At 44.1% G+C, this 26,537-nt stretch overlaps 1 protein-coding gene across 3 annotated transcripts in view; it reads right to left on the bottom strand.

The window, feature by feature from the left end:
• Positions 1-8,632: 8,632 nt before the first annotated feature.
• The window catches only part of LOC118361381 (cadherin-4-like), a 351,441-nt gene continuing 333,536 nt past the window's right edge, over positions 8,633-26,537 (bottom strand). For all 3 annotated transcript variants that reach the window (XM_052483099.1, XM_052483098.1, XM_035741268.2), the window contains 5 exons: positions 18,192-18,428; positions 14,530-14,763; positions 12,778-12,917; positions 12,255-12,419; positions 8,633-11,412 (listed from right to left, as the gene is read on the bottom strand). In XM_052483099.1, the coding sequence (XP_052339059.1) occupies positions 11,206-11,412; positions 12,255-12,419; positions 12,778-12,917; positions 14,530-14,763; positions 18,192-18,428 (983 nt within the window). In that variant the 3' untranslated portion in view covers positions 8,633-11,205. The remainder of the gene's footprint in view (positions 11,413-12,254; positions 12,420-12,777; positions 12,918-14,529; positions 14,764-18,191; positions 18,429-26,537) is intronic.

The raw sequence follows: 26,537 nt of genomic DNA, 5'->3' as shown, positions 1-26,537 counted from the left end.
AACCAGAAGCCATGGATTACAGGCAACATCCGCACTGAGCTAAAGGCTAGAATTGCCGCTTTCAAGGAGTGGGACATTAATCTGGATGCTTATAAGAAATCTCGATACAACCTCCAATGAGCCATCAAACAGTCAAAACGTCAACACAGGACTAAGATTGAATCCTACTACGCCGCCTCTGATGCTCGTCGGATGTGGCAAGGCTTGCAAACTTTCACGGATTACAAAGGGAAACCCAGTCGCGAGCTGCCCAGTGATGCGAGCCTACCAGATGAGCTAAATTCCTTCAATGCTCACTTCGAGGCAAGCAACACTGAACCATGCATGAGAGCACCAGCTGTTCTGGACTACTGTGCGCTCTTGCACTCTCTAGATAAGACCTTTAAACAGGTTAACATTCAAAATAGCACTCACATCTGTAGCCATGAAATGCTTTAAAAGGTCCCCTTTTTAAGGAATTATAATGGTCCACACATACCAACATAGTCGTGAAGAAGGCACGACAATGCCTCTTCCCCCTCAGAAGGCTGAAAAGATTCAGCATGGGCTTTCCAGTACATCACTGGGGCCAAGCTCCCTGCCATCCAGGACCTCTATACCAAGCAGTGTCAGAGGAAGGCCCTAAAAATGGTCAAAGTCCCAAGCCATCCATCATAAACTGTTCTCTTTGCTTACCACATGGCAAGAGGTACTGGTGCACCAAGTCTGGAACCTACAGGACCCTGAACATTTTCTACCCCTAATACCCGGACTATCTGCATTGACCCTTTTTTGCACGAATCTCTTTTGACTCATCACGTATGGTGCTGCTACTGTTCTGCTACTGTTCATTATCTATCCAGTGACCACATATCTACGTCAGTGACCTCGTGCCCCTGCATATCGACTCGGTACTGGTACCCCATGTGTATAGCTAAGTCATTGATACTCATTTAGAATTTATTCCTTGTGTTAATTATTTTTCTATTATTTCAATTTGTTCTCTCTGCATTGTTTGGAAGGGCCCGGAAGTAAGCATTTCACGGTTAGTTTACTACACCTGTTGTTTGCGAAAAGCATGTGACGAATAAAATTAGATTTGATCATTTCGATGTTAACCTGGAGTGTGATCATTCAAATGTTACCCTGCAGTGTGATCATTTCAGGGTAACACTGAAATTACCTGTCTGGAATATATCCATGTGTGATTTAACCTGCAGTGTGATCATTTCAGTGTTAACCTGCAGTGTGATCATTTCAGTGTTAACCTGCAGTGTGATCATTTCAGTGTTAACTTGCAGGGTGAACATTTCAGTGTAAACCTGCTAGTGTACATGTTAAACTGCAGTGTGATCATCTCAGTGTTATCCTGCAATGTGATCATTTCAGTTCTAACCTGCAGTGTGATCATTTCAGTTTAAATTACCAGCAGTGTGATCACTTCACTGTTACTAAGCTGCAGTGTGATCATTTCAATGTTAATAACCTGCACTATGATCATTTCAGTGTTAACTTGAAGTGTGCTAATTTCAGTGTTAACCTACAGTGTGATAATTTTTGTTTTAACCTGCAGTGTGATCATTTTTGTGTTAACCTGCAAAATGATAATTTCAGTGTTATCCTGCAATGCGATCATTTCAGTGTTAATAACCTGCAGTGTGATCATTTCAGTGTTAATAACCTGCACTGTGATCCTTTCAGTGTTAACCTCCAGTGTGATAATTGCGGTGTTAGTAACCTATAGTGCGATCATTTCGGTGTTAACCTGCAGCGAGATTATTTCCTGTGATAACCTGCTGACCTTAGTGCAGGTCCAGCCCACAGATGTCATGGCTGGTCTTCATTAAATCTGCAGGAGACAGAATTAAAGGAGAGGTGTCTGGTGGCTCCATGCTAGCTGAGAGGTCTCCTTAAACTCCTGAATATAAACATTAAGCAGGTCATAGGTCAGTGTTCCACTGGCCCCATGATAATTTACAATGGGCATTTTTAATCAGGCCATCTTGAGGAAAACAACGTTACTTTTTCTGCCCTATGAAACAAAATCTGATATCTCAATTACTTATTTTATGAATATAGATAAGAGGGTGAGCACTTTAAAAGAGGGTGAGCACTTCTTAGTAGTCTTTGGTTAGGAGAATTTTGACCTGCTCAGTGTATAATCAATCTGTAATGATATAGTATAGACCAACCACAGACTAGCAATATTTTAAACTTGAGTTTGGCAATTGATTCAGAATATTGGTGAGGATGTGGCTGCTGGCTGCAGCTAGTGTTTTGCAGTTGTGCAACTGAGTGATAAATAGCATGTCTGTGAATAGATGTGGAGACTAATGTGATTTGGATGCTGCTGGGAGTGGAAGGTAAATCTCATTTTAGCCAGTAGAATGGACCCAGCGCCCCACTCTACTCCATCTCCATCCTCAGCATCCTTAATGTGGTCAGCTCCCAGCTGGGCGGATATCTACCCTGGGGCATGGTCCTGACGACCTGGGAGAGGATACATTATCCTCTCTATCCTATCATCCCACAGCAAGAGGTCCACAGCTCTAGGTACTTCTCAAAAGGACCTGCATCATATCCAGTGCTCAAATGTCATCTGTCATCAAAATGTCCAGCCAACTGTCATTTTTGGGAAGGTGCATATAGATTGAAGATGTCTCGTTATGTGAGAAGGCAGTGATCTAAAGTTACTTGATTGTTTTTCTACGCGCCGTTTGAGGTCAGTTTGACTGTTTGAGTCCTCTCCTCACTCTCCTCTGTGAGAGGATATTTCTTTACCCAGAGTGCATCACTCCCACATAGGATGGAGACGGAATTCGGGATGCAGCAGCTATTTGCATCTCGCCCACCACCACGGCTGAGTAAAGGAACGCATATATAAGACGATAAAGCCACAGCGTTTGTTTTGTCCCTATTACCCAGAGTGACACGTCTGCCTCTGAGCAAACACATTACTGTGAGACCACATAGCACAGACCCCCACTGGTTTTACACCGCTAACACACCCATCAGCTGCACAACAGAGGGGGAAAACAGTTATCTAGTTATCCTCTCTTCTCCTCGTCTATTTCTAAGGCGAATTTGGACTCAAATTGTCTTGAGACAGAGCTCTTGAAGTCAAACGCATATCTGACCTTATGCTTCAAAACCAAATCTAAAAGTATCTCTCGCTCAACGGGGTGGGTGAGCAATAGATAATGGCATTAATTTGCATCATCGTGATGTTTTCTTATATTGCAATGTCAAAATGAACAAAAATGAACAAAATGTTGTGGCAAACAGTGTGTGCATGCTCTCCACGGTGATGATATTGCACATAGCCTCCTCCACACACGTACACTTGCCCATGACGACATCTAGCTCCCCTGGCAACCTTCTCTACCAGAGCCCACCTGTGTGCCTGTGTGTGCTTGTGTTCCAGCCTGTAATTCTCTACTTCCTGCTGCCCATTGATTCAGGCTCCATAGGTCAATATGACCCTCTCTGGAAAGACCATAGAAAAAACAAATGTTTCAAACTACACCTGCTTGTGCAGCATGATAGTGGAGTATAATGAGCGTTTCTCTGTGGACTGACTCAATTATAAAGTATTTCCTACTTGAAAGTACAGTTCTCCATTTGAAGGAATGAACTAGTTTTGAGTTATTGTTTTTCTCATACTGTACACATACATGGAATGTAAAAAATGATTGCTGTAGTATACACCTTGTATTGTTGAAATAGCTACGTCGTGTTTCTTGTGTTTATTTTGAAGTCAATGGAGTGAAGCTGTGGTGATGCAGTGGCCTTGCCGGTAGGAGAAAAACGCTGCTTCATTTGATCAATACAATCCCAAACTACCTATCTCTATGAATCCATAATGGACAGAATGCAGCAGCATGGTTTAGTCCAGATAACCATAGGCTACCTGGCTGGGTTAATCTATAATGACTCATCCTGTCAACCTTGACGTTTTACTGCTGAGCATAACTCGTTTTACCTGTAACCCCCCCCCCCCCGTTTTTCGTTCTCTCCTTAGCAAACCTCCTCCGCCCTCTGTCTCACCATGTCCTTTCTTTCCGACGAACATGATTGTGTCAGAGAGCAGGTGAAATGATTTGACTAGATCAGGCTCCCTGCAGACTCACTATGGGTGGCTATTGAAGGAGGGCATTGTGAGGGTGTGTGTGCACACATTTGTATTTGAATGAACCTTTATTTAATGAGGCACGTCACTTGCGGGTTGGCGGTCCTGCTTGCTAGTGGTACTTGCCCTGGCTCAGAGAATGCGCCCACTGAGTCAAATGGTGGGGGATATTCTGTCTGCATGCATTTGACATCCAGTGACAGGCCAATCAATGGGGAGGAGCTACCGGCTGGCCTGTTGCTGTTTCATTGACCCGCCTGGTCCCTGTTAACAGTTCAACCTAAGAGCCCGTTGTCTCACTCCTCATCTGGGTGGGGCTTTTGCTCTCTCTACATTTTACATTGAGCAGACGCTCTTATCCAGAGCTTTTAAGGTTAAGTACCTTGCTCAAGTGCACATTGACAGATTTTCCACCTAGTCTGCTCGGGGGTTCTGAACTCTATTTTCTCTCAAAACTGTTTGTTTGTCCATACTTTTGCTAGTGTGTTACTTGTACAGGTGAAGACAAATTTTTTTATTTCACCTTTATTTAACCAGGTAGGCTAGTTGAGAACAAGTTCTCATTTACAATTGCGACCTGGCCAAGATAAAGCATAGCAGTGTGAACAGACAACAGAGTTACACATGGAGTAAACGATAAAACAATCAAATCTGTACAGTAGTAGCTAGCTATCGGTGATTGCACTTGAGTGGCGAGGAGGTCGTCATGGCAACACCATCTTAAGTGGCAGCGTGTAAATCAAGCGTTGAGGAGTACAGAAAATCCAATCTGCACCTGCCTTAGCTTTGTATTATCATGTTAACTTTATTCCTATTTGCTTGCCATCTGCTGCAGCTGGCACCGACTTCATTCCCACACCTTGTAAAAGCTCAGGGAGAGAGAGAAGGCAACTGCAGTGACTTAATTGCATTGATCATTTGTGTCTCTGTCTTCGGGACTGCAACTTAACTAAGGTGAAGCTCAATCATGTGTGTGGAATCATCACATATACTAACAGTCTGTCTCGTAGTCTTGTCTAGTGGTCCCAAACGCAGAAAGACTTCAATTGTGCAAAAGTACATTTTGTTCATCGTTTAAACTTTCCACTTTAAAGACGAACTGTCTTTAGTGTGTCACCAATAATGTTTTATTGTACCATAGAAGTGGATCCATGGTAGAGATCCACTACTGTACCGGATGTGCGTGCACGCTGGAACGTGGTATGTGTTTGCATGAGCGTTTGAGTGAGTGTTTATTTTTTTTTCCCAGTGAGCCTCGAAATCAGTCCTCCGCCGGAAAACATGAGGATTGATAGCATTTTGATCAAGGTCGATGAAAACCCATGCCATACAGACACACTCGCACACACCATCCTCCTGACAAGACGCCCCCCAAGTCTGGGTCTTGGCTGATGGGTTCTTGTAATCCAGTTATCATGCAGTTTGCACGCTCGCTCTATCAAGGTGAGTGTTACGCTATACGAGGCTGGGGGGCCTCCCATCAAATTGCATTCTGCCTTTCCAGGGCCATAATCAAATGCAGTTACAAAATCACATATAACTACCCTCAGGTTCAATATGTGCTTTCCCTGCTGCTAAAGGCCGGGAGACGGAGACACATCTCAGCAACTTGATAGACTGGCTCAAACGTGTCTGACTTCACTAGAATTTTAAACAGCGGAAATGTTCCTTGCAACTTGGAATATGTTTGTCCAATGCAGAGAAGAAAAAAGCTGGAGCACGCATGAAGTTTATTGGGCGAGGGTTTTGTTTTGTCCAAAAAAAACACAGAGACCGCAATGTTCAAAACATTTTAATTGCATTTGTGTTGTTTGAAGAGTGAACTTTGGACATGGATGCTGTGATGGTTGATTCCTTTACTTAAACACACGGGTGAGAAAAAAAAGCTATTCAAACCTGTGGCGCCATCCGCGTCGGACCTTAGATCAACGTTTGAATCATTTACTTTTCCGGGAAACATTTTGTTTTGGTTGAAAGTAATTCAGCAACACATGTATGAAGCGAATAGGAAGGTGCACAAGCGTCATCTGCAACTACACTTGTGTCAAATACAGATTGAAAGAATTAGAAAAGAGTGTCAGAGCCTCTGTCTTTGTTCGTGGAATAATCCATTATAGTCATTATCACATTTGAAACAAGAAGAAAATGAGGAGACAGGAAGCAGTGTTTGCATAAGGAGGGGGAAACTTTATTTATAACACAGGGGGCGCTGACGTGGAGTCGCCAACTCAGCATCTATATTACAAGGTTTATCTGCAAGGCTGCGTATGTACTGTACTGTATTTGGAAACCAAGATCGCAGTGGCACTAGAAACACACGCTTAAAACAACACACTCTTTCCCTTTTTTTTCTTCAAGTTTTTTTTCCCCTTTTTTTCATACAAAATGGTACAAACAACAATACAAAATAGTTGTGCTGTTGACAGTTTACAAAAAAAAGTATCTTACCTTGATAACTGTGCAATTATTCTTTCGTGTTTTTTTTTTATATATATATATTTTTTTTAAAGCATTTTAGATTGTTTTCCATTTCATTTTTTTTTTTCTCCATTTGAGTTTATGTGAGTATGGTACACACCAGAAGTTCTTCTGGACCGCAACCTCGGTCATGCGGGCTGCTACACGCGTTAAAATGATCTTTATGATAACTGTTATACAATTCTTCTTCTGCCCATTATAAAAAGACACATGCAAAAAAAAGCTAAAATTGTACAGTTATATGTTGCCTAACTTGATCCGATTAGCTTCAAGCAAATTACTACATTATGTACACTCAGACGTGAGCAACACCGGGGCGACTCCAATGCGACATTGGTTGCGTCTCAAATCATATCCTGTCCCTTATAGTGCATTACTTTCAACCACGACAGTGTACTATATGGAGAACAAGGGGCCATTTGAGACTCAGACACTGTCATGTTTCTGTGCGTTCCTGGTGAAAGTGAAGGCTACGTCGAGCACTGTAACTAACTTGTTGGGAGTCTCCTGCAGTTGGATCGAGTGCAGAACACCCCATGGATTGGGGAGAGCTTTCCGGATCTATGTTCCTCCGGTGAGGGGTAACCGTTCAAAGGCTAACAGAAGATGACCACTTCTATCTAGGGGACAAACGGACACGGACAGACAGACTTGACTGCTTGTGTGCAGGCCTTATGGTAAAGGGAGTGTATGCTGTAGAGTAGGGCCAAGCCGTACACACAGATACTAAATGGCTGGTCTGAAATACATCTGCAGAAGCTAAACATACTGCATTCCTCCCAAGCTTTTGTCACAAGGAATTTATTTGTATACTTTAGCCTCCCGCGAGCTCCTGCTTCAATATGCCAAACTAAGACGTGGATGCGCAAATCCATACATCCTGATCCCAGTTCCCCTGTGAGTGTCATTGTCACACCAATAGCACCCATTCACCCCAACCACAACCACCGTTGCATATTTACAAGTACAACCTTCAAACCTCCAATTCAAGCCTTCGTTTATCCAAAACCTTCATTTCACCCCTCCCTGGCTTCCCTCTCATCCCCTCATAGCGTTGGAATGGCACGGCTTCATTTGTCTCACTAATAACTCCTGGATAATGGCACATTCACTATAACAGGCAGCAGCCTATTCACGTGATGATGCTATGTAGTGCTTATGACAGCAGCCTTATGTAAAGTGGGAACATGAAGTGCCTGGGTCTCCTCTCTGTTCGCTGCCACCCATGCAGGTGTATATTTGACAGACCATCAGGCATTCATAAAACATGTCTTTCTGAATGCTCTCTCTGGCCTTCAGCCAGGCTGGACTCTCTCGGGTGGGGCATAGCAAGGAGGCCTTATCGGTATGGGTTGACATGCAGGGTGATGCCCAGAGAGGGTGAGTGCAAATATATATAGGAGGACGTCGTGTGATGCAATAATGACGCCGACCTTGAACAGCGACACCCACATAAACAAGTATGGCTGTGAGCGTAGGAGTCTCTTTGAATCTTCAGTGAACGCAAATGGCCTTTGCGGCGATCTGAAGCTTGCGAGCAGGCTACTCGTCGAACAACAAAGAAAACAAAACACAGGGTGAAGAATATAAAGAGAAGAAATGTACAAAACAACAAAATGTGTAAAAAATAAAAGTTTATGTACAACATTTATATGTCGGAGATAATCATGAATCATGAACAGCAACAGCTGTGTAATGTGTGTGTGTGTGTGTGTGTGTGTGTGTATGTGAGTGCATTGAGCTAAGCTTTAGTGAAGAGAGGAGCACTAATCCTACTTTGCGATGGCGAGTGGTACGGTGGAAACCCTAAATACCACTTCCTGTTTCTGTGTATGTCACCATCCAAAGGCATTGTCGGTACACAGCAGGACCAGAGGGTCAAAGTTCATACCCACTGATGCCCTGTCACTCTACATCAGGTGGGTTTGGGGTCCAACTCACTGTTATTCAACAGCCCATATATGTCCTACTCCCCCTTTCAGTGCCCTTCCTATCATTTTGCTTCCTCCCACCTCTCTGCCCCCCCCCCCTCCCTCCATTCCCCTCCCCTCCCCTCTCTGTAAGGCATACTGTACATATATTTTTTCTCCAGAGGAAGATGTGACGAAGAGATGCTGGATGTAGTGTGTAAAGACCTGATAGAGAAGGGAATGCTGGGAGGAAGTGCATGGGACGCTGAGAGTCCTCCTCTCTCCTCATATCTTATCTAGGAGTTTAAAGGCTCTCTCTCTCTCGCTCTCTGTCAAGGAGACTACCTGGAAGGATCCATCATCCTCTTTATTACGAAGGGTAACTGGAGGATGAATTAAATATATAACCCTGCCCAATTTCTATCAAATCCACCACTAGAGAGAAAGAGCTTAGGGAGAGAGAGAAGTATCTCTACATATAGAAACCACATCTCTCTCAAGTGTAAATCTCAGCTGAAATTACATTGAACTCAGCTGACATTTTTGAAAGAGCAAAACATTCCGATGGACTCGGTTAAACTGCCGAGAGAATGAGTGGACGGTGTGAACGGGCAGTGTGAGAGAAGCTGTGTTGATTTCTTCCGCATCTCCTCAACTGGGAACATGGGAACACTATGTGAAAGCTCATTTACAAAAGGACTTCTGCCTGTGTGTGAGTGAGAAACAAGTGTATAACTTGTATAACCGGGGGAAATGTACTGTATATCATAGGAATGTTGGGTAGGGGTGTTTTCACAAAAGACAATAAAATGTATGTTCCTCATATGCACCTTCTTCTCTAAAAAGTGAAATGTTTAGCACTATTAAACCCTGTTTTGGTAAAGTGCAGTTCTTCTCCATCGCTCTTTCCCCAAAAAGTTTGCAACAGACACATTTTCTCCTACATGTTTTCAAAACCTCTTGCATTTCAAATGAATGAAAGTGTCTGAGGAGAGACAGATTGTGGTGCTTGCTAAGTCCCCCGACAGAATCGCAGCTCTCTCTCTCTCTCGCTCTCTCTGTTTGCTGCGACGGGGACCAGCATCAGAGATGGTATATCAAAAGTGTGTCAAGACACAACAGTGAATCAGCACGCGAAAAAAAAAAAAGTAAAGTCGAAGCTTGAAACTTTGGGTCTCACAATTTGTCTTCTCTGCCAGCAATGCCAGCAGAAATGGAGCACAAACGGTTTATACTAATACTTTAAAAAATATCTACTTTGACACCCTTTTTCTCATCTTTTTACAGTTTATATAGTTTTCCTCAACACATTGACCAACAAGACCACAAGACAACTAGTGCCAAGTTGACAACATTTGGAAACGGGGGACAGAACCATGCAACCCACCCATATCCTTCATCTAAGAATAGGAGGAAAAGAAAAACAGCCCTCCTATGGATGAATTTCTGTCACGTTAAAAATGACTCGTCATCCCTCTATCCCTAGCTCACACAGCCTCGCTAAGTTAAAAGTGCAAAGTAATCCGAACTCAAAACCACAAAGTCACAAAACCATCCAAACTCAACTGCTCTCAGAGGGCACACACTGTTCGAATACAGTAAATACATGTTGTCTAACGACACAGTCCCATTCTGTGTCAGTGTGATGATTCCTATTGTCACACAGGCGATGGCTGTGCATTAAGAAGCTCAGATGTACCAGATTGTAAAGGAAAGATTTGTCCTTCGCCTAAGGAGATATACTGTCTGTCTTTGTACAGAGCACTCCCTCTCCGAAATTCACACCAATGATACCCCCTCACCCCCAAAAGGCAAATCCCCTCTGCAACTTATACTGCATCTGCCCGTGTTCCATTGCAGGGTGATGGACATGACACAGGAAAAGGGGCGGGAATGTCACAATTGAAAGGTGAGGGGTAATTAGGGGACAGGGGGTGGACGGGGTGCACGTTAGCCCAGAAAATGGCCACCAATCCTGAGTTAGCGGGAGTCAGCAAAAAATACGCACCACTGAAGGCACTTCTGAAACAACAGTGCTTCTGTTCTATGGAATTCAAGTTCAGAGAGATTAAACCAGGGCCTTCCACGCAGAGGAAGGAGTTCACTTTGTGTTTCTTTGTTCTTTTCTTCCCCGTCACGCAATATGCATCTCAATCTATCTGCAAAGGGACAGGCTGGGGGCTGATGGGGAAATAGAAAGACAATGGCCTCCAAACACCAGGAAATAGCTTGCATTTAAGGACAGTGAGGACACCATGGAGATAATCAAAACATTTCTAAACAACATAAAACAAAAGTAGCCAACCCCAAAAATCTACCCCCTTCCCCCCCACACACCTTGGAGCAGGAGAGGGCTCAGTACAGTACAATACAGTACAGAAGGACAAAGCTGCCTCACTGCACAGTTCACTATGGCGGTTGCTTGATTGATTGGTCAGTTGCTAGGTCAGTTCAGTTGGTTTGTGTGTGTGTGTGGTGTGTATTGTCGGGTGTGGTGTGTATTGTTGTGTGTAATGTGTACTGCCGTGTGTGGTGTATATTGTTGTGTGTGTTGGTGTGTGTGGTGTGCGTTGGTGTGTGTGGTGTGTGTGGTGTGTGTGTGTGTGTGTGTGCGTGTCTCCAAGGTTGGAGAGACAGAGAGAGCATGGCAGACCAGCGGAGGGGGGTCCAGCTGGGTGTGTGGATCTTTAACGAGGCCCCCCTGTGGCCCTATTCGTCGTCCCCTCCCCCGTACATGTCGGCTAGCTTCTTGAAGCGGGGGCCCCAGTCGTTGAGGTAGTCGTAGTCCTGGTCCCCTGTGCTGGAGGAGTTGAGGGAGCTGACGGAGCCGACTGTAGAGCCGCTGCCCTCGTAGTCAAACACCAGGAGGGAGTCATAGGGAGGGGCCGTGGGGTCATTGTCTGCTGCCCGCAGACCCTGGAGGGAGGGAGAAAAGAGTAAGTATTGGCGTACAGGCCAACATGATTGGACAGGTTAGTGTATAGTACTATATAGATACAGAGAAGGGTAGGCTTTGTGTAGGATAACAGCTAAGAAAGCACCATAGAGAAAATTGTACGTATTGGCATTCTGGCAATATATTGTGAGTGACAGAGTGATGTCATTGGCAGGGATGTAGAATCCCCAAGGAGGATACAGTGGGCAGCCGAGCCACAATGTGTTTGTGTTTTGCCAGACTGCTGGAGCGAGATCAGTGTGTGTGTGTGTGTATGTGTGTGTGTGTGTGTAGTCAGGACGGATCAAAGCTGAACAGCTGCCAACACCTCTCAAGTGTGAACGTGTTGTCACGGCGCCTGTCAATCAAAGCCTTCTTGCATGAGTGTGTTGAGATTGGGGTTACGTACACGCAAGTGAGTGTGTGCATGTGTGTGTGCGAGTACACTATGTGCGTGTGTTTGTGTGTGTGTGTGTGTGTGTGTTTGTGTGATAACAGCTGTCAGGTAATCTCCATCTCCACGGTTGCCAAAGTTAAGAGCATTGAAACCTGTGAATAAACAACATCCAGAAAATGAAATAACAGTACATAGTACGTACATACACCTCCATCTTATTTACTGATCTGAATGTCTTATGTTCTGTGTTTGTGTAGTCTTGTAGTGTAAGTTTGTCATTCTACCTTGTGTCGTGTTCGGAGTACCTTGTGCGTGGAATTGTGTGTGTGTGTTTGTGTCAGATCTCAAGTAGAAAAGTCCCAACGGACTAAATGATATCTTGATGAAGGAATAAACAAAACTATGACCCCTGGTTGCCCCCCTCACCTCATTGATGAAGTCCCCGATGTCCCCAGGGTGGGGGACCACCGGTCGAATGGGGTACTGGGACTCAGGGATGATGGGGCGCTCGTCCACCCTCCGTACCCCCGGGGGCTTACTGATGATGTGCTCCAAGGAGTCAGGCTGCTGCAGCTGACTCAGGTCATAGTCCTGCCCAGAGACACACACAGATAAGACAGTCAACCTCAAGACAGACCTGACTGGCTGTCAGTGTTTGTGGGTGTATGTGATATATGCTGTATATATACACATATGTATGTAGTTGTTTATAGGTCTGTATCTCTGTTAGTGTGTGTGTCTGTCTGTCTCTCTCTCTGTGTGTGTGTGTGTGTGTCTATCTGAGTGTGTGTGTATGTGTGTGTGTGTGTGTGTGTGTGTGTGTGTGTGTGTGTGTGTGTGTGTGTGTGTGTGTGTGTGTGTGTGTGTGTGTGTGTGTGTGTGTGTGTGTGTGTGTGTGTGTGTGTGTGTGTGTGTGTGTGTGTGTGTGTGTGTGTGTGTGTGTGTGTACCTGGTCCTCCTCTCCCCCTCCCTCCTCATCGTATTTCAGGATGTTATCTCTGACATCGTCCTCCGGATCAATCAGCAGCTGTTTGGTCTGTCTCTCCTTCTCTCTGCGCTTCATCCACAATACAAACACTAGCACCATACCTACAACACACACAACACACCTTAAGTAACACAATAATACTGCAAAAACACCTTAAACAACATACATTATTGGCTTACTGCAAAATACAATACCACAGAAAAAGCTCTACATATTTGTGGAGGATAGGACTGTACCTCCATAGAAAAGACCGAGAACCGGAAAATAATGACATTTTTAGAGGAATAGAACCAGAACCGGGAATGAAAGTGATCTATACTGTTCAGGAGCAGAACCGTTATTTTTAATTGCATGTGAACCGGTTAATAATGTTATTTTAATTTCCAGGGATTTCCACAAAAAGTGTCACAAAGAAATGTATTCCAGTGTCTGCCTGCCAGCTGCATTTTTTTTGCCAGTGTATATGAGTGTAGGCTACCTGTCCCTCCCTCCGTAGCATGCAAAGTCTACTGTAGCTTCTGATGTTACAGACGTGATTCAGAAATTAGGGAGAAATATTTTTAATTAGAGAACAATGGATTCACTTTTCCAATGCTAGTTAAGGATACTATAGTTATCACGCTTCACATTGGATTTATTAACAAAAAAGGTAAGATGCGTTTTTTATTTTTAAATCTGGTGTCGCTCTGCACATACACGCTTATTAGCTAGCTAGCTTGTTAGCTAGCTCTTGGCCAACTCTCAAAACATCCAGGCGGTATTAAGTGAAATGTAATGGAACTCAGAGGCCTGATCACAGGCTAGCTCCGGTCCAACATTGGTTAAGCCAACTCTCTGAAGTTCAAAGACATTCATAGTTCCTTCATAAATGCCACTCCTCTGTAGGTATAATTTTGTGGGCCTAATTCAGATAATGCCTGTCATAACAACAAGATGCCCAGCGCTTCATGCCCAGCACTCTCCTCACCCGCAAAATTTCAGTCGCATATCATATCATACCCTACACTACACTTTGTCTGTCCAATGCATGTACATAGCTTGCCTGCTCCATAGCAAGCTACCCCATAGGGTCACCAACTCAGAGACAGCACATTCTGATAGCCAGCTAAGAATTCATCTATAATACCGCCTTTATGTTATTGTGTTAACTGCATGATAAATGTTTGATGAATGTAAGGGCCAAACGGCACCGTGTGTGAAAGAGCAACAAATCATAACCCATTTCAGCATCTGGTAAGAAAGGCGGTTTAATATTACATCTGGTCAGAGGGACCTGATGTACAGTATGTATGGAGGAGGTGGTAGCTACAGGGGGAATGGGAGGGGGACGGAAGATATGTTTGTTCCTATTCTCTCTGATAGCGGTGAACACGATTGGTTGTTCATTAGAAAGTGATGGCTCTGAGCGAATCAGAGTGATGCGTCTGCAGGTAGGGCAGGTGTGTGTGTATTTTCTACGTGTTTCTGAGTACAAGATAAATTGTTTGTGTGCACAGATGTTAAAAAAAGCTTCTGAAGTTTGCAATTTCCACTTACATTTCAGACTAGATTTTCCCTAACGATACATGCATCAACCACTACAAAATGTCCATTAATTATAATCTACATAACAATTCACCTTTCCTGTTTAATGTCAGTATTTCCTGCTGTGGCAATCTGGCTGAAATTAAGTTCCTACATATGTGTCTAAAATGTCCAGTCCACCATACTCACTGAGCAGTATGATGATACAGATGAGAATGGCTATGATGGCTCCAGTCCCAAGTCCAGCGGCAGCCACAGCCCCGACAAGGGTGCAGTCTCCGTTCTCATCACATGGACACACCTTGACCTTGATAATGGACCTGTTGGAGAGGGGAGGGTTCCCCGAATCGGTCACAATCACAGGCACCTCATACACCCCCGGCTCCAGATACTGGGTCCGTAAACTCAACCGGGCATAGTCACCTGGGGAGGGAGAGAGAGAACAGACAGACAGAGGTTACTACCACTGATAGAGACATCTATAGGGGAGAGGCATTTCTTACAGGGAAATATAGTGTTCTTTCTAACAAAGATATCAACATATATTTCAGGATGTTGTGTATCCCTGGAAATACACAACAGAAACAAAAAGGATTCATGCAAACATAACAGTTTTGAAAACATAGCTCGTCCAGGTATGAGGTAAATTGAGCACAGGGACAGAGTTCAACACTTCATACTTTTTCGCTCTAAAAAGTACTTTGTCCCTTTTGACTACCAGGAAGTTTGAAAAGACAGGATCTGTTGGCGAGGTGCTAATATTCATGAGCTCACCTTGATTGACAGCTCTTTGAAATGTAGTGAGCAGTATTGTAGTAAAATCATCTCAAGCGAATTTGGCGATACACAAAGCAACTAAAACAACATTGAAATTGCATATCAATGATATCTGAGTTTGGAACCACCCTTCCGCCCCTTTGTTCCATCCTGGCTGAAGAACTAGCCAGCCATGAACTAGCTAACATCAGACAAAGATGAAGAACTAGCCAGCCATGAACTAGCTAACATCAGACACAGATGAAGAACTAGCTATCCAGGAACTAGCTAACATCAGACACAGATGAAGAACTAGCTAGCCAGGAACTAGCTAACATCAGACACAGATGAAGAACTAGCTCGCCAGGAACTAGCTAACATCAGACACAGATGAAGAACTAGCTAGCCAGGAACTAGCTAACATCAGACACAGATGAAGAACTAGCTAGCCAGGAACTAGCAAACATCAGACACAGATGAAGAACTAGCTAGCCAGGAACTAGCTAACATCAGACAAAGATGAAGAACTAGCTAGCCAGGAACTAGCTAACATCAGACAAAGATGAAGAACTAGCTAGCCAGGAACAAGCTAACATCAGACACAGATGAAGAACTAGCCAGCCATGAACTAGCTAACATCAGACACAGATGAAGAACTAGCTAGCCAGGAACTAGCTAACATCAGACACAGATGAAGAACTAGCTAGCCAGGAACTAGCTAACATCAGACACAGATGAAGAACTAGCTAGCCAGGAACTAGCTAACATCAGACACAGATGAAGAACTAGCTAGCCAGGAACTAGCAAACATCAGACACAGATGAAGAACTAGCTAGCCAGGAACTAGCTAACATCAGACACAGATGAAGAACTAGCTAGCCAGGAACTAGCTAACATCAGACACAGATGAAGAACTAGCTAGCCAGGAACTAGCAAACATCAGACACAGATGAAGAACTAGCTAGCCAGGAACTAGCTAACATCAGACAAAGATGAAGAACTAGCTAGCCAGGAACTAGCTAACATCAGACAAAGATGAAGAACTAGCTAGCCAGGAACAAGCTAACATCAGACACAGATGAAGAACTAGCTAGCCAGGAACTAGCTAACATCAGACACAGATGAAGAACTAGCTAGCCAGGAACTAGCTAACATCAGACACAGATGAAGAACTAGCTAGCCAGGAACTAGCAAACATCAGACACAGATGAAGAACTAGCTAGCCAGGAACTAGCTAACATCAGACAAAGATGAAGAACTAGCTAGCCAGGAACAAGCTAACATCAGACACAGATGAAGAACTAGCTAGCCAGGAACTAGCTAACATCAGACAAAGATGAAGAACTAGCTAGCCAGGAACAAGCTAACATCAGACGCAGATGAAGAACTAGCTAGCCAGGAACTAGCTAACATCAGACGCAGATGAAGAACTAGCTAGCCAGGAACTAGCTAACATCAGACACAGATGAAGAACTAGCCAGCCATGAACTAGCTAACATCAGACACAGATGAAGAACTAGCGAGCCAGGAACTAGCTAACATCAGACACAGATGAAGAACTAGCTAGCCAGGAACTAGCTAACATCAGACACAGATGAAGAACTAGCCAGCCATGAACTAGCTAACATCAGACACAGATGAAGAACTAGCGAGCCAGGAACTAGCTAACATCAGACACAGATGAAGAACTAGCTAGCCAGGAACTAGCTAACATCAGACACAGATGAAGAACTCGCCAACCAGGAACTAGCTAACATCAGACACAGATGAAAGGGGAAGCATATACTGTACATATCTTTGCCATAGATGAAAAAGGGTAAACTTTTAATTATATTTGCTGACACCCTACAGTCAAATGTTGGCTCCAGTAGAGTAGCAATCAAGCTATATAAACAATTTCCCTCTGCAAACACGTCTTCTCCAATGTTGGTTACAAGGCGGTACTTATTTAAATGAAGTAAGATAATATAATGTTATCATTGGTGTATTAAACTAAGACTTTAGTAATGAATCCACGTTTTTGACATGGGGACCAGTAACTTTTTGATCAAACGTTATCAATGTAGAAGCAACAGTCATATATGATTGATTGCCCCTGGCCAGAATAGAACAATTTACCACAAAGCAATCATTTGGATTATTTCTCACACAGCTACAAGGACGCATGTTCATGTTAGGTTTAGGACCTCATATTGTAGCTTAAAAAGACCCCAAATGATGTACAAAAAATACATACATATTCAAAACAAGCTGTTCAATTACTTGCTGGCAGTCACTGCCCCTCAGTGACTGCCAGCACTAGCAGCTCTGCCTCTGTGGGCTCATAGGACTTGTGAATATTGCTTGGCTTATTTCGCTAGCTATTTGCTATGAGGGGGAACTGACCCAATGAAATCGCAGGATTTTCATAGCATAATTTATAACTGCACAAAATAAACGGACCGTCCTGGGGTGCTCAAATGTGTGTCCGTTCAGTCAGAACTTCTGGGTCTGCTCTCGGCTCCATCCCGGGAAATATGAAGTTATTTCAGAATGAATGTTACATGGCTAGCGCATCATACTTTGTGACATTATGTTAGCTAGCTATCCCCAGTTAGTGTAGATAATGTGTTTTCACTCACTACATCTGAATGCTCGTCGTGTTCTCCCTGGTTTCCACTAGTAACCGCAGCCACAAAGTCAAAATTGACCATGCACAATTTGCTTCTTGGTCTTAATTTAAGGTTAGGGTTAGGCATAAGGTTAGCAGTGTGGTTAATAGATTTTAAAATCACATTTTAAGAAGATAAACTGTAGAAATAGGTGGGCTTTATGACTTTGTAGGTGTGGTAACTAGTGACGACCATTCTCCCTGGTGCACTCGTTCGTTCGTATATAGTATAAATGAATCTGTTGAAAACAGAGGCAGCATGTGCCGCAGTGGTCATTCGGTTTTAGACATGCAAAAGTAAAATATGTGTATATTACTTGTCAAAGAAACTTGCCATCATATTTCTGTCATTAACTTTGTTGATGACTAAAACCACCTTGAGCCCAGGGTATTCAGTCACACATCGGCCAACCCCCATCTACCCCTGTAAGTCCCGTCCCCTCACCGTTGAGACGTGACACTGTCCAGTTGCGTCGTATGCTAGCAGGGAACGTGGGCAGCTCGAAGACGAAAGGGCCTACGTTGGGGTCCGTGTCTGTGTCTGCAGCCGTGATGTTGATGCCGGCGTTACGGTTGATGCGCTCACAAATCTGAGACTCGCGGGGCAGCAGAGACGGAGCGTTGTCATTCACATCTATCAGATAGATCTGCAGGGTCCCTGTACCACTGGCCATGGGAGAGCCTGGGAGGGGGACAGGACAGGAGAGGAGGGAGGAGAGGACGAAGAAGAAGAGGTAGGAGGGGGTGGGGGGGGGGGAAGAGGATAGGGGGAGATGAGGTAAGGGAAGAGTTATTATTGTTAAGCAAACACTCACGGCCACACATGACCGCAAAGCCATACACACACACACTGATAAGAGCACTCACAGCCCTTTTCAAACAATACCAAAACAGAACAATAACTTGCAGGGAGCAGAGGGAGAGAGAGAGAGAGAGAGTGTGAGAGAGAGAGTGAGAGAGAGTGTGAGAGAGAGAGTGAGAGAGAGAGTGAGAGAGAGTGTGAGAGAGAGAGAGAGTGAGAGAGAGAGAGAGAGAGAGTGAGAGAGAGAGAGAGAGAGAGAGAGAGAGAGAGAGAGAGAGAGAGAGAGAGAGAGAGAGAGAGAGAGAGAGAAAGAGAAATATGGGGTAGGAAGATGAATTGAGAAAACTAGAGAAAAAGAAAGAGGAAGTGGAGATTGGGAGAAAGCAAATAAAGGGAGACTGCATGGATGAGATGGAGAGAAAGACCGAAAGAGAGAGATAACTAGACAGCAAGATGTATCTCCTGTAATGAGAGAGAGAGAGAGAGAGAGAGAGAGAGAGAGAGAGAGAGAGAGAGAGAGAGAGAGAGAGAGAGAGAGAGAGAGAGAGAGAGAGAGAGAGGAGAACCCAGGCAGATATCTACACAGGGAATTCTGGGTAAATCGTGGAGATGATATCCTTATTCTTCTCCCTCCTATCTTGGAATAATACCTTCAGCTGCTCCCCCCTCGCTGTCAGTGCCGTGACAGTGCGTATTTTTGATACTGAATATTATCAGATCTTCAACCAAAAACTAATATTAAATAAAAGAAACCTGAGTTATTTATTTATTTAATAAAAACGTAGTGCCTTCGGAAAGCATTCAGACCCCTTGACCTTTGACTTTTTGTTATTTAACAGCCTTATTCTAAAATGTATTAAATGTTTTTTCCCCCCCTCATCAATCTACACAAAATACCGCATAATTACAAAGCAAAAACAAATATTTTGAAAGTTTTGCAAATTCATAAGAAAATATAACTAAAATATCAAATTAACATAAGTATTCAGACCATTTACTTTGTTGAAGCACCTTTGGCAGTGATTACAGCCTTGATTCTTCTTGGGTATGACGCTACAAGCCTGGCACACCTGTATTTGGGGAGTTTCTCCCATTCTTCTCTGAAGAGCATCTCAAGCTCTGTCAGATTGGATGGGGAGTGTCACTGTACGGCTATTTTCAGGTCTCACCAGAGATGTTCGATCGGATTCAAGTCCGGGCTCTGGCCGGGCCACTCAAGGACATTCGGAGACTTGTCCCGAAGCCACTCCTGTGTTGTCTTGGCTGTGTGCTTAGGGTCGTTGTCCTGTTGTAAGATTAAGGTTTCATCAGACCAGAGAATCTAGTTTCTCATGGTCTGAGAGTCCTTTAGGTGCCTTTTTTTGCTAACTCTAAGTGGGCTGTCATTACTAAAGAGTGGCTTCAGTCTGGCCACTCTACCATAAAGGCCTGATTGCTGGAGTGCTGCAGAGATGGTTGTCCTTCTGGAAGGTTCTCTAGACCTCTGTCAGTGTGACCATCGGGTTCTTTGGTCACCTCCCTGACCAAGGCCCTTCTCCCCCGATTGCTCAGTTTGGCCGGGCGGCCAGCTCTTGGAAGAGTCTTGGTGGTTCCAAACTTCTTCCATTTGAGAATGATGGAGTCCACTGTGTTCTTGGGGACCTTCAATGCTGCACAAACTTTTTTGTACCCTTCCCCAGATCTGTTCCTCGACACGATCCTGTCTCGTAGCTCTACGGACAATTTCTTCAACCTCATGGCTTGGATTTTGCTCTGAGCTGCACTGTCAACTGTGTAGACTGTAGACAGGTGTGCGCCTTTCCAAATCATGTCCAATCAATTGAATTTACCACAAGTGGAGTCCAATCAAATTGTAGAAACATCAAGGATGATCAATGGAAACAGGATCCACCTGGGCTCAACTCCGAGTCTCATAGCAAAGGGTCTGAATACTTATGTAAATAAGGTATTTCCATTTCTTATTTCAAATACATTTTTAAACATTTCGAACAACGTGTTTACGCTTCGTCATTATTGGGTATTGTGTGTAGATTGCTGAGGACTTAAATTTGTAAATCTGGAGTCAAGGGGTCGGAATACTTTCCGAAGGCACTGTAGGCAACATCCAATTCCCATGTGTGAAACAGTAATTGCCCCCTTACACTCAATAACTGGTTGTGCCACCTTTATCTGCAATGACTTCAACCAAATGCTTCCAAAATGCTTCTTGTAGTTTTTGGAATTTTGTCCCACTCTTGCATGCAGAACTGCTTTAACTTAGCGACATTTGTGGGTTTTCAAGCATGAACTGCTCGTTTCAAGTCCAGACACAACACTTAATTGGGAATAGATCTAGACCAGGCCTGGGCAACTCCAGTCCTCGGGGGCCTGATTGGTGTCATACTTTTGCCCCAGCCCCAGCTAACACACCAATAATCAACTAATCATGATTTTCAGTTAAAAATGCAATTAGTTTAAATCAGGTGTGATTGCTAGTGATAGGAGAAAAGTGTAACACCAATCAGGCCCCAAAGGACTGGAATTGCCCAGGCCTGGTCTAGACCTAATCCCAATTAAGAAGATTAAAATAAAAACATTTTAAAAATATTTATGTAAAGCTCACAGATCTGGCGATTAAACTCGGCAACGGTGCAAGACATTTGACATTGAGGGCAGAAGTGGTGGAGAGTGAAAGAGAGGGAAATAAAGAGAACTAGATAGGAGTGGGAAAGAGGTGGAGAGAGGGAGAGGGAAATAAAGATAACTAGATAGGAGCGGGAAAGAGGTGGAGAGAGGGAGAGGGAAATAAAGAGAACTAGATAGGAGCGGGAAAGAGGTGGAGAGAGGGAGAGGGAAATAAAGAGAACTAGATAGGAGCGGGAAAGAGGTGGAGAGAGGGAGAAATAAAGAGAAGTAGATAGGAGCAGGAAAGAGGTGGAGAGAGGGAGAGGGAAATAAAGAGAACTAGATAGGAGTGGGAAAGAGGTGGAGAGAGGGAGAGGGAAATAAAGAGAACTAGATAGGAGCGGGAAAGAGGTGGAGAGAGGGAGAGGGAAATAAAGAGAACTAGATAGGAGCGGGAAAGAGGTGGAGAGAGGGAGAGGGAAATAAAGAGAACTAGATAGGAGCGGGAAAGAGGTGGAGAGAGGGAAATAAAGAGAACTAGATAGGAGCGGGAAAGAGGTGGAGAGAGGGAGAAATAAAGAGAACTAGATAGGAGCAGGAAAGAGGTGGAGAGAGGGAGAAATAAAGAGAACTAGATAGGAGCAGGAAAGAGGTGGAGAGAGGGAGAAATAAAGAGAACTAGATAGGAGCAGGAAAGAGGTGGAGAGAGGGAGAAATAAAGAGAACTAGATAGGAGTGGGAAAGAGGTGGAGAGAGGGAGAGGGAAATAAAGAGAACTAGATAGGAGCGGGAAAGAGGTGGAGAGAGGGAGAGGGAAATAAAGAGAACTAGATAGGAGCAGGAAAGAGGTGGAGAGAGGGAGAAATAAAGAGAACTAGATAGGAGCAGGAAAGAGGTGGAGAGAGGGAGAAATAAAGAGAACTAGATAGGAGCAGGAAAGAGGTGGAGAGAGGGAGAAATAAAGAGAACTAGATAGGAGCAGGAAAGAGGTGGAGAGAGGGAGAAATAAAGAGAACTAGATAGGAGCAGGAAAGAGGTGGAGAGAGGGAGAAATAAAGAGAACTAGATAGGAGCGGGAAAGAGGTGGAGAGAGGGAGAAATAAAGAGAACTAGATAGGAGCAGGAAAGAGGTGGAGAGAGGGAGAAATAAAGAGAACTAGATAGGAGTGGGAAAGAGGTGGAGAGAGGGAAAAAAGAGAAGTAGATAGGAGCAGGAAAGAGGTGGAGAGAGGGAGAAATAAAGAGAACTAGATAGGAGTGTGAAAGAGGTGGAGAGAGGGAGAAATAAAGAGAACTAGATAGGAGCGGGAAAGAGGTGGAGAGAGGGAGAAATAAAGAGAACTAGATAGGAGCAGGAAAGAGGTGGAGAGAGGGAGAAATAAAGAGAACTAGATAGGAGTGGGAAAGAGGTGGAGAGAGGGAGAGGGAAATAAAGAGAACTAGATAGGAGTGGGAAAGAGGTGGAGAGAGGGAGAGGGAAATAAAGAGAACTAGATAGGAGCGGGAAAGAGGTGGAGAGAGGGAGAGGGAAATAAAGAGAACTAGATAGGAGCGGGAAATATGTGGAGAGAGGGAGAGGGAAATAAAGAGAACTAGATAGGAGTGGGAAAGAGGTGGAGAGAGGGAGAAATAAAGAGAACTAGATAGGAGTGTGAAAGAGGTGGAGAGAGGGAGAAATAAAGAGAACTAGATAGGAGCAGGAAAGAGGTGGAGAGAGGGAGAAATAAAGAGAACTAGGTAGGGGTGGGAAAGAGGTGGAGAGAGGGAAATAAGAGAAGTAGATAGGAGCAGGAAAGAGGTGGAGAGAGGGAGAAATAAAGAGAACTAGATAGGAGTGGGAAAGAGGTGGAGAGAGGGAGAGGGAAATAAAGAGAACTAGATAGGAGTGGGAAAGAGGTGGAGAGAGGGAGAGGGAAATAAAGAACTAGATAGGAGCGGGAAAGAGGTGGAGAGAGGGAGAGGGAAATAAAGAGAACTAGATAGGAGCGGGAAAGAGGTGGAGAGAGGGAGAGGGAAATAAAGAGAACTAGATAGGAGCGGGAAATAGGTGGAGAGAGGGAGAGGGAAATAAAGAGAACTAGATAGGAGCGGGAAAGAGGTGGAGAGAGGGAGAGGGAGAAATAAAGAGAACTAGATAGGAGCGGGAAAGAGGTGGAGAGAGGGAAATAAAGAGAACTAGATAGGAGCGGGAAAGAGGTGGAGAGAGGGAGAGGGGCAGCAGAGAAGGATAGCTTGAACAGGACAGAAACAACTGAAGCCGAGAAACCCAGTCAAATAAAAGTGTGGGTTGCAGATTGGGATATTGGCGTACCTTGTTTCCTGCAGTCATGATCATATACATAATTTACGAGTTCATAACCTTTGACATTTAGCAGCAACAGTGGGAAGCTGGCTCACTGACAGGCGAAGTGGTCGAAGGAGGAATTACATTTACCATGGAGGGGAGACTATCATTTCAATGTTTTCTGTTGTACCAGTACCCGTCTCCAATACACCTATGACGACCATATCCACAACAAACAGAGGTGTGTAAATAAAAACTGGTAGCTGCCTGACAGTCCGTTCTCTGTGGTCTACCGAGTGACAGACGGACCATATTGTATGTTCTCATTCCATCGAAGTCCGGGAGATGAGTTCCCCCTAGACTAGTCTGTGTGTGACCCCTTCTACCTTCACTGCTCATATGACTACATGGCTAAACCTCCAGCAACTGCCCACAGCATTTATGGGTACTGTGTCCCTAATTTCACTCCACTGCATAGTCCTACTGTTTCAATCTCTACTCCCTACCTTTTCTGCCTGGAACAAAGAGGCTACTTGTGAGTGAAGAGTGGTAAGACACACATCACATAGCCTAAGCACACGCACGCACGCACGCACGCACGCACGCACGCACGCACGCACGCACGCACGCACGCACGCACGCACACACACTGGAAGGCTTCCCCTGTCTGGTGGTTTAGTGCGTTAATCCCAGTCATGTATGGGGGACATGTGGAAGCAGCTTGCTGAGGCTGATAGGAGAATTATGGGGGTTTTAACCAGCTAAATAAATAATTATGTTTGTGTAAATTCCTCAAAAGGATTTGTATTAGTTTTTTTCTTGATGTCAGCTAAAAGATTTCAGGCGTGAAGAAAGGACTTCTAGCAAGCGGCCCTTATGTTCTTTAAAAAGGAAATAAACAAATACATAGGTGGGTTAAAACAGACGTGTGTAGGTGATTTGGTGGTGACAGCCATGATAATATGGTAGCTCTCTCTGACAGTGTTTCTCTCCCAAATACTGTCATCCTCCTCTTTCTGTTTCTGCCCACTCCTCTCATCTTCCCTTCTTCCCACAACCCCCAGCGCTTTTTACCATAATCCCTCACACATTATTACTACAGACACTCCCCCTACTCCCACACAGTCTGCAACGAACACACACACACACACACACACACACACACACACACACACACACACACACACACACACACACACACACACACACACACACACACACACACACACACACACACACACACACACACACACACACACACAATTTAGTCGTATAGTAGATGCTCTTATCCAGAGAGACTTGCAGGAGCAATTAGGGTTACCTCAAAACTGGGTTACCTCTACATGATGAGAGGGGAGCGACAGAGGTGAAGACAGAAGCAGAGTGCAGGGAAAACACGTCATAGGCAACTCGTAAGGTCAGAGGGCTTTCAAAAAGTGTGTAAGGAGAGAGACAGGGACAGAGAATGAGTCATGGAAAAGGAGAAGGAAAAGGAGAGAAAGAGAGACAGACGCATGGAAATGACGGGAGTGTGTCAGCCCTAATGGGTTTTCTGTCTAATCCCACCCCAGCTAGCACATTTGGTTCCTTGTAGGTTCTGAGAACGAAGCCATAAGTTTTCTGACCGGTAAAACTTAATGTTTTTTAAATGTTCTGAGAACGGAAGAGAAAATAATGCCTGTTTTTAGAATGTACATTTTTAGGGGACGTCCTGAGAACATTTTACTACAGTTCCCTGAAAGTTTTCCTGGGAAGTTTTATTAAAGTTCTGAGAACGGAAATTAAAGGTTATTTGAAGGTAATTAAATAATGTTCTGAGAACATGTTTCAATAAGATTTTTTTAATAAACACTGCAAGCTTAGTTTGAGTTAACTGTTTTGAACGACAAGCACAGATAGGACACATGGACATTAATCATGCAAACACATGTCTTTTTTTATTGTGGCATGGTGTCAGTGAGATTGCAACCTATGATCTTCTCTTCTCTATACACGGAACGAGTCCACTGTGCCACCAGGAAGGAGCTAGCATGACATGTTTTTTTTTGGTTTTTATTTACTCATACAAAGCTTTTCATTTTAGTCTATTCAAATAGACCCCATTTCAAACGAAACAAGCACTCATTAAGATCAGGTGTGGCCAATTAGTTGCCGCGGCCAACACACCTGAACACACTTAACAAGATAGAGGAGAGAGAGAGTTTTGTTGACGTTGAGAAAGGAAAGTATATGTTACGAAATAATATTCTTAGATCGTTCTTTGAATGCGACTAATGTTTTCTTGTGCTTGTTATGGAAAGGTTTCTTAATGTTCAGAGAACAGAACCATGAGGAAACCTGTAGAAAATGTTACGCTGAAGTACTGAAATTCCCACAAAGGAACGTTGTTTCTTAACATTCTCTGAACTTTCTGAGAACATGACTTCAAATTGAACAACGAGGAAACCTGTAAGAAACGTTATGCTGAAGTACTGAAATTCCCACCTAAGAAACATATGGTTCTCAGAATTCTATGTGCTAGCTAAGTGTCCTTCTCTATTCCCAGAATGTTGTAGGAAGGTTGTATGCAAAAATAACCATAGGACAACCAAGTTCTAAGAAACATATGGTTCTCAGAACGTTATGTGCTAGCTGGGACACTTCCTACCCCCGCTGCAGAAAACAACACAGGAAGTTACACATCACGGTCTCTGACGTTGCCAATCACTGGGAACACGCTCACTCACACACGCTCACTCACACACGCACAGGCAGTGTCAATCATTCTTCAAAGTCATCCCAACTTTAGGTAAACACACCAATGCACTGCATGTCACTGATAAGGCACTTTGGGAGGGGAAAAGCATTCTGTTTGCTTCCGCATGAGAAAAAAAGGAGAGTTTGTTTGTTTGCTGGGATTGAGTTTGTGCTCAGTTAAGCTCAATCTTGAACTGGGTGGCAGAGCAAACTGGATGTGCCACACTCACAGCAGTGGATGGGCAGAGGAGAAAGAAAGAGAGGCGGAGAGGCGAAGCGAGGGAAGAAAGGAGAACCGGTCGATACAGCATGACTAGCTCTCTGTTACCAGGAGTCTCAGCTCTAATTCAGCTTCGTCTCTGCTC

The sequence above is a fragment of the Oncorhynchus keta genome, chromosome 28 (genome assembly GCF_023373465.1).
Source record: "Oncorhynchus keta strain PuntledgeMale-10-30-2019 chromosome 28, Oket_V2, whole genome shotgun sequence".
Classification (NCBI taxonomy): domain Eukaryota; kingdom Metazoa; phylum Chordata; class Actinopteri; order Salmoniformes; family Salmonidae; genus Oncorhynchus; species Oncorhynchus keta.
Note: the sequence above shows the minus strand (reverse complement) of the source record. Positions and strands in the feature narration are given on the sequence as shown.